Raw genomic sequence first — 9,258 nt, forward strand, 5'->3', positions numbered from 1 at the left:
TAATGATTCCTGTTTTCAACATGACATTATCATCAAGTGTCCAACTGTAAAATGAATACGTATAAATATTGAATATGAATTTACATAAGTTGAGTTCGCAACAACCAGAAGATGTATAGACAGGAAGGGAAACAAACGGGCGGAACCTATTATTTCCCGGAAGTACTCATTCCAGTCGGTTCTATTTTGGGTTAGAACGCTGATGGTCTTTTTTCGCGCTTTAACAATTACATCTACTTTGTCGCCACAATTATGGCGGTTCCTGGTACGTATTAGTGTAGTAACTTTACATATCTAAGTATACATTTGGGTATTATTATTATTATGTATTTATCTATTCAAATATACTAGGCGTGCGTTAGTAGCCTTCTGGGAAGTTGCTAACTCGCCGAACCACCGAATGAAACTAGTGATAGTCCATTCATCCTCCTGTATTCTTCGTATTTTGCCGATCTATGTATATAATAGTAGTATTTATAATAATATACATGTTTATTGTTATTGTTTTCCCTTTGTTTCGCTGCCCCAGTGCAGTTTTGTTTGCAACACACTAAAATCTGTCTAATCACACAGGCCCAAATAAGGACAACATAAGAGCTGGATGCAAGAAATGTGGATATCGTAAGTATAAATTCGACCAATAGTTCCATTGTGACTTTGATAATGTTTTCTGTCCATCTTTTGTTCTGTCTGCAATTTGTTTCCGTATAACTGAAGCAAAGACCAAACAACATCTTTGCTTTTTAATGGCAACCCCAAAATTGTTCATGTCTTATTTTCTTGTCAATCAATCACTTGTTGTGCATAACCCTCATGCCTTTTGCAATTATTATCCAATATTTTATTTATTTGTGTATTGATTTATATTTATTTTTATTTTTTAAGCTGGCCATTTGACATTTGAGTGCAGAAACTTTGTGAGAGTTGACCCCCAGAAAGACATTGTTCTGGATGTAAGTAGCACCAGCACTGAGGAAAGTGAAGAGGAAGTCCTGGTTCGAAGTGGGCAAACTCGTCGAGGTAAGATATCATATTCAAAGCACATCCAACACCAAAGAACACATGGTCCAGTAAACATGGCAAATGATGGGGTGATTATATTGTTGGTTGCTTTTGCGTCTGCTTATTCAGAACTTCGGGAGACACCGATACCACTTTTTCCTCAGAGTACAATTAATTACAATTGAGTACTTGCTGATACCATTGAATTGATTGTTGATAATGCCATTACATGCTTGCTCATAACAACTAAACACAAACACTTCTTGAACGTGGCATAGGGCTGGGTGATTATAGAAAAAAGAATCACACTTGCTTTGATTGTTATTGAAGTCACTATTTATAGTCTTGATTATTTATTGATATCAAAACTTAGTATTCGTGTATTCAACTACCAAAACGGAACTTTAAACCTTTAAATTAAAAGAGCAAGCACAAAATAAATTAGTAACTAATTAGTCAAATGTGGTGTGAAGAAGAAAGTAATGATTGAACTTTATTAATACAACTTGTTTTTTCACAGATTGGGACGAGTTGGTGTTGTATTGAAACATAATAATGTGTATAATTATTTTAATTGTGTGTTTAGTTTTGCAGTAGACTCCAACTGGGGGCCATTAAACCGCTTAAAACACTTATGGAAAGCAGAATAACATGACAACATCACACGCTTTCTGCAACATGGTGCATTCAGGGTGTATTCACAATGCAGGAATTTGCATATTGCGCACCACACCGTTCGGCACATGACATGGCTCTTACTCAAATCTGCCTGGAAGGAACATGTCGGGCTGGTAAAGTGGTATTGGTGTCGTATTTTTTCCAAGTCAGAATAGGAGTACAAACTTAGAGTATCGCCGCTGACGCTGTTATCCGTATCGGTGTATCCCAACGAGGTTGTTGACTATACTTCTGACTGACTTTGCATGTGTCAGACCCTTCTAATGATGACCAGAGAAAAGACAAGCAGAAGAAGAACAAAGAAAGAAAATCAAGAAAGAGGTAAGTTATTGAGTTATTAGTTTACATGGTGATGGTGGTGTTTCCATGAATTATCGAGAGGTGTGACATGGGCCATCCAAATAAAGATTATATCGCAATTTTTTTATTTTTTATTTTAATGCAAAAACTTAACTGAAGATGGTGATAAAGGTGTCTTTAGTTTTATGTAATTATTAATAATTTTAAATAATTTTATTTGTGAAATAACTAATGTTATAAATAAACAATTGACTGACCTTTTTTTTTTGTTTGTTTATTATCAAAGAACTTTAGAAATGATCCTGCCATTTTTCTTGTCCTGTAGTTGTTTTCTCTACAGTAATCAGGTCTGAATTTCATTGAGTCCTCTTGCTTTCCTCTTAGACGTTCTTCACCATCAAGTGACGAAGAAGCGACCAGGAAGAAAAAGAAACGCAGCAGGTCCCTCTCCGCGTCTGATGAGGAAGAGCAAGGAAAGAAAAAGAAACTGAAAAGCCACAAGAAGAAAAGTAAGAAGAACAAGCGGGATCATGGGAAGCATAAAAAGAGACACAGAAAGAAGAAACAGGAAAGCTCCTCTTCCTCCTCTGACAGTGACTGAACTTTGTCCAGGGGTCCAGTTTTTTTATATATATTTTTTTTATCCATTCCAAGCAGCTTTCTTGACATAACGCAAAAAAATGACTTGGTAAAATGAACTGTGGGAAGTAAAAGCTGTTGCAGCCTTTCTACAGTTTTAATTGTGTAAACATTTTGGGATCTGCTGAAAAGTTGCATTCAACGGGGCTTCATTTTTTTTTAACTGTAGATTTTGATCAAAAAACGCCAAACAAGGTTATCTGATGGTAGAGATCATAAGTAAAGTTTGATATGAATTGTTTACTATACCATATCTCAATACTCAATAAACAAGCAACCTTTTTACTCTCTTGGCCAGTGCAGCCAGTCGAGAACTAGTTTATTTCAGATGGACCAGCTCTTGTATGTATATTTGTAATACTTATTACAAGTGTTGCTGTGAAATTTAAGTCATTGAACCCAGACAACCAAATATACATGCAACCCTGCTTTGTGAGAATTATTAAGATACAAAAAAAAAAAAAGAATTTGGCAAACTCAGAATTTGATTTATATTTTATTGACAAAAATGAAACTTTAAAGTCAAGTTTATTCCCAAGTGATTCAATCATTCTGAATCCCCACTAAGTGGTTATTAAATACCCCCTCCCCCACCCCCGTCTGCCAGTGTGCTAATAATGACACACAATATTTGACCAAATATGATGAGGCACAAAGGAACAGTATGGGTGGTGGAAGTGATAATTATTTTCCAGTAGATGGCAGCAACATGCAGTTATTCAGTCTTCACTTGTCATATATGGCCAATGCACATCGTTTCTGTGGTTTATACATGCATGCTGGACACTTGCATTGAAAAACCGGGTTTTCTGTATCAGTGATGACACTGTCATTATATTGCTCCCCCTTGTTTTCAACGTGGATTTCTATAACGTGCTTCTCAGCGGTGTATTTCACGCAGTACCCGACACCTGTACTTTTAGGCGTTTCGAGAGCATCGTGTACACCAGTCCACCTAGTGGTCATAGTTTGAACATCACGAGAAAGCTGGATTTATAGGATTTGCTTGCACATCTCTTGTTCTCCCTTTATAAATGCATTTAAATAAATCAACTGCTTGTAACTGGTATATAAAGAATATCATCCATGTTGAATATACAAATCCATCCATCCATTATCTGAACCGCTTAATAGGAACCCGAAGCGATCGCCGCAAGAAATTGTGTATTCAACAGCCCTTTAAATTGATTCATAGGTGGTGAGTGTAAATGTGTTCACACTGTCGTAAACCAAAACTTTATGGCTTGGTGCGTGTGTTGCTTGCGTACATATTGGCTCGGGCACCATGTGGACCTGATACATGCATGTTTATCATATCACCTCCCCTTGCATTTACTGCATTCAGATCAGGGACGTGTGCGTGATAAAGGCAGGCAGGAGAGTTAAAGCCTCCCTGTCCCATCACTGCATGTGAAAAGTTGAACAAAAACAAATGATGACATTAAATTAATAAATTATTTCCATTTAGTTATCTGGCCAATGCTTTACATTGATTTTCTTTTTCAGGCCAATAATATCAATGATTTTCATTAAAATGAATAAAATAGCTGAATTTGCGCATTTCAAGTTCAAATACTTGGGCGAGAAGGGAACAGAGGCATGTTTTATTTCACATGTACTGCACATGCTGTCAACAGTCCATCAAATATATGTAATGATTGTTTGTGAAATATTTAGTCTTTCCGTCGGTAAGAAATGTGACTCAAAGTGCACAGACAAAAAATTTAAAAGCAACAGCAAACCTTACCTTATATTAAATATTTTTGTATTTGTATTTCTCTTTAAGTGTTTCCATATACCCCAAGGTCATTCAACACCATATATATGACAAGAATAGGCATTCACAAGAAAATGCCATTGCAAAGTTCCTTTGTGAGTGTAAAGATAATTAATTTTTGACTTTGGGTAATGTCTGCACAGTAAAAAGAACTAGAAATTTTAAGAAAAAAAATATAGTCAAATAAAAAAAAAATTACTTCAAATAAGTAAAATTATCTGCCAACAGAACAAAATTTTACTTAAATTTACCTGTAAGATTTAAAAAAATAAGAAAATAATAACAGGCCCATATCAACCACTGCGGTCTTGAAAATAGTATTTTCAGACTAAAAACAAGTCATGTTGACTTTTTTTCTAGCTTTAATAAATATAACTATTTTCTTAAAATATATGAGTATTTTTTATTACACTTGGATAACAGCCTGAGTGTCAAGCAGGGAGGTAATGGGTCCTGTTTTCTTTGTCATGACCCAGCCAGGAATTGAACCTACAACCTTCAAGTCTGAGGGTAGGCACTCTACCACTAGACCACTGAGCTGGTACAGAAAAAGGGAAAAATTAGCTTCGTAAATATAACGAAATGAACCATATTGCACTCGTTTCTTTTCATACTTGTATTTTTTTCCATTTATTTCATTACTAGATCATGCAAAACCTTAAAATAAGAAAATTTATGAAACCCCAGTTCAAGGCCTTTGACGTTGGTTAGTTGTCATCTTAAAATGTGGGAAATGCTTGTTTTAATCCTCACAGTTCTTAAAACTGGCTGTTAACACTCAATGCCCAAACTGCTTGATCAAATAAGATAATTAAGTAATAAGTATCTTAAAATAAGCACAATGATCTTGCCTGAGAATTTCATTTTAAGTAAAAAAATAACTTGTCAAATCAAAAATAGGAAATTTAGGTTACATTTAAGAAATTATATCTTACTTATGATTTTAGTTTTTGCAGTGTGTGCAGTGTCAGTTAAAGTCTGCCATGTGAAGGTGTGCACCAAAAGTTATTGTTTATGGTTCCACGGATTTGTATCAGACGTGTTAGTGGATCTCGACTCCTGTGGGAATGTTATCCACAAATGTGCTACTGAATATTTTGAAAACATACCATCATATTGGAATTGGCCTAGTTGCGTTAATGCCTCCATTATTCAGTCATTGTGGTCAGCCATTTGCAAAAAAAACAACAACAATTTAGTTTCAGTTTGACATGAATGCATGCAAGATGTTTACACGGAGGCCCAATCGCTGCACAACTGCGGTGGAATTTTCTTCAAAGCGACTTTGAAAATCTCATTTTCATGCAAATGGCTCCATGGAGTCACATTTGCTCTCTGCTTTCCCGTGCAGCCCAAAAGGCTCAATAAAAGCCAATGGGCTGAGGGGAACTAGTTGTTGTTGCACAAACAGCATATGCTTTGCTCAGTGTGGTTGCACACACACACTTGTACTTTGTCTTCATTTCATGTTCTCGCACCATCTGGGCCATTATGAAGTTTCCTACTTTAAAGAGTTCATTTTATTATTTGAAACAAGTAAGTATATCAAATATGAATTAGTAGTACTCATAAGGTCACGGTTCTACAGCTTTTTGCACACCATGATTTTTAAAATCTGATTTTCAAAATGTTGAAAAAAGACAAACTTAGGCACAAAAAGAAATGAAATGAAATGAAATGCAAAATCACTAATGATGGATGCACTTTGATGGCAGCAGCGCAATTAGAGACGGCGCCGGTTGTGTGTCTGCGACCACTATTGAAATATTGTTTCAGAGTAGTCCTCACTTGAGGACAAGTGCAACCAATTTAGGTTCTACTTCTTGGATTTCATTTCTCTCTTCCTATTCTGGCCCTCAAAAACAGACCCAAAGCAGTGAATAACCTCTAGGATAAATAGACTGTAGTCCATATGTCTCAAGTCGTACAAAAAAGAGGCTGTAATAAATACCACACAGCTTCACAGGAAGTGTGTTCAACATACTCCCAAAACCCACAAGGAAAGATAATAAGGGGCCAAACGGGGTGAGGATATTCTCTTGAAAAGCTTTTTGGTTGTTGGAGTTTTGTTAGAGCCGACCTAGTTCCTGCAAGTTTCTCTTTCGGACTAGCTTGTTTATATAAAATGCAATTAAACAAAAACATTGGGGACTTGACACATGGTCTCATTGGATCATATTCTGTATGACCGCTGTGCTTACGGACAAAGAATAAGGGTCAATTGGAACCACGGATCGCCTTGATGGATACCTTTCTTTCAGTACAGTATTGGATAGTCCTAAGACCGAAAATGTCAAATGCTGTCATATTTGTATGAGTTGTATATTTTTGTCCAATGGGAGGTTTCTGTCCTTTTTATTTGTAAAAAAAAAAAAAACATCAACAAGATCAAGTCATTTTTCATTCTCTTACATCATCGTAAGCCTTGTTTAAGTGTTTTCCCTTATTCCCCCAGTCATAACACCCCCCTTTCTTCTTTCTCTTGATGGAAAACGGTCTTCATATTGCTCATTTTGCCCAAAGAGTGTCCCGGCTGGTGCATGGATACAAACCAGGAACCCTCTCATCACAATGTTTCTTCTTAGAAACACTTCTCAATTGGAGAGTAAAGTGCCTCACTCAAGGCCATCGAATGACCACACTGCACACATTTGACTTCAGGAGGGGTATCGCCACATAGCTTCACTGAGGCTGTTGTAGTCAGTCCCACTGTTACAGAATCGCCCGAGCTTAATGTCATCCATGGCGCGTATATCATAAGTATTTTTCAATGTTTACATGGCATGTATACAATGAGTCTTGTTCAGTATTTAACCTCCCAAGGCGGGGTCAACAAACAGACTTTTATTTTAGTTTTTTACTATTTGCACCCTAAATAGCATAGCATTAGAAATGCTCACAATGTGCACAATTAGACACATATTTTTTTGTGCTACGCAATTGTAAGGTCCAATTATTCAAGTGTTCAATTCAAAATTTTCAGTCATATATATATACAACAAAATTGATTTACAAATATAGAGAACAGGGAGACAAAGGCAAAGCCTATTAGCGAGTAATGCGTAGGTTTAGCGCAATGTTGTACACTTCAAGATAATTTATTCAATCACTCCTGGCTTTTAATTGCGAACATCAATGCAATTCATTCTTTGCCAATTAATGGAGAAATTCTAGGCTAATCCCTTTTTGTCCAAGGAAAACAACAAAGAGCAGTTTTGTTTGGAACCTTGTTTCTCATGCAGAAGGCAGAGGTTTTATCTTCAGCTTCAGGGACTTAAAGCACTACTTTTACAAAATGGGTTACACGTTTAGTGAGGAACATGGGAGTGCCACACTTTGTATGTCTTTAAATTCTAGCACTACTTTTACAAAATAGCCTGCATCTTTGACCAGGAAAACAAACTTTTTCTTGCTTCTAGTGTTAGCCCGAGAGAACTGCTAAACTGCATTTTACTGATGAATGTTGTTTGACATGTTCAAAGTGACAATAAAGGACTTTGGTTTTGTACCATTTGGTATCCATACAATATTGACAAAATGATTCAGAGTGAAAGAGACCTGTGTTTTAAAGCTATGTTTACATGTCCAGCGCAAGCCTAGTGAAAAGTGCGGTCATACAATTGGATTTCATACAGTAGATAAAAAAAAAAAAGAAGATAAAAATATAACAATATAATGTACCAAAAATAGCATGTTCAAGAGACATGTACATGACCTCACTTCATTAAACAACAGCCATAGATATGAATAGGAAGATTGGACATGCTCTATTTGAGCTTTGTGCCAATGTCCATGTTTTCCATTAACTTTGATGCAACTGTCGTCCCTGCTAACATGGCCGCCATGTATGGCCATACATTGCCTTTGATGGGAAAGTCGCCCCTGCCAACATGGCCGCCGTGTAAGCTCGTGAGCCTCCTCCAGTCTATTGTGTATCTGTGATGACAGCGTTACAACCTGCAACTATGAGTATCAGTCTGTGTCTGTTGGTTGCGCCACAGGGACAGTTCTGGAACTAACAGATTTAGGCAACTACTGTACAAAGGGGCGTTTTGAGTGGACCAGACACTATTTTTCTGTAAGTTTTTTAGGGCAACATGAGAGTGTTGTCATTTTTCATTCATGACTTCAAACACAGCAGTTGTAAAATAAATAAATAAATAAATAAAATGGTAAGAAGCATAACCGCAAAGATGGAAGTAACCCTAGATGTTTCTCCGCCATTCCCTCCTGGCTTTGGCTAAACCACGCCTGCTGCACATGGGAAAGGTGAGCGTGAGGAAGGCTGAGACAAAGAGAGCATGAAAGACTGGCAATGAAGACTGATGGGTGGATGAACGTGACACTGGGATCATTTTTCTGCATGGACCTCAAATTCCAGCTTCAAAGTCAACAGAAAGTAAAAGCAATTGACATTTCAAGCACTGCAAAACACAAAAATGCTAACGCTTGGGCCTTCATTTGCATTTTAAATCCCATGTTGTTGTTGTTTTAATTCTAGGGTGAATCACATATAAACACAATACAGTCGACCCATTTCACAAATGCAGTATAGCATATATGCTGGCGTCTTTGTACCTCCGGAATCATCACTTTTGGGGTCATTGCATCGTCAAAGAGTGCAAGCCTTTTTAAATACCTCAGATTGGTCAATAATTTGTAAAAATTTGGCAATGAAATATTTTCATGCATCATAGCATCTTTCTTATACTTACACATCCCAATATGTTTGAGTTGAGTAGATGAGTGTTTTCTATTAGGCAAGAGGTGCTAGCCATCAGTTAGCTTCCGGACACCGTCGACGGGTGGTGGGTTCGTCCCAAAAATTAGAAGTCTGACTCGCATTATTTAGCTTGCGGCTC

The 9,258-nt window shown here is 36.9% G+C and overlaps 1 protein-coding gene across 1 annotated transcript; it reads left to right on the forward strand.

Annotated features, from left to right (window-relative positions):
* Positions 1-150: 150 nt before the first annotated feature.
* srek1ip1 (SREK1-interacting protein 1) lies at positions 151-2,909 on the forward strand. The gene is made up of 5 exons (XM_086088269.1): positions 151-265; positions 574-621; positions 886-1,020; positions 1,935-2,001; positions 2,365-2,909. Exons 1-5 carry the CDS (start codon positions 253-255, stop codon positions 2,579-2,581), a joined length of 480 nt encoding a protein of 159 aa, XP_085944395.1. The 5' UTR covers positions 151-252; the 3' UTR covers positions 2,582-2,909.
* The last annotated feature ends 6,349 nt before the right edge of the window (positions 2,910-9,258 follow it).

Source organism: Leptonotus elevatus, chromosome 11, assembly GCF_054856555.1.
Source record: "Leptonotus elevatus isolate MCC_2025b chromosome 11, RoL_Lele_1.0, whole genome shotgun sequence".
Taxonomy (NCBI): domain Eukaryota; kingdom Metazoa; phylum Chordata; class Actinopteri; order Syngnathiformes; family Syngnathidae; genus Leptonotus; species Leptonotus elevatus.

Bases quoted from the DNA above. Each gene is read 5' to 3' on its own strand.
- srek1ip1 (XM_086088269.1), top strand. The intron at 622-885 runs GTAAGTATAAAT...TTATTTTTTAAG, and splicing joins ATGCAAGAAATGTGGATATC to CTGGCCATTTGACATTTGAG. The intron at 2,002-2,364 runs GTAAGTTATTGA...CTTTCCTCTTAG, and splicing joins GAAAGAAAATCAAGAAAGAG to ACGTTCTTCACCATCAAGTG.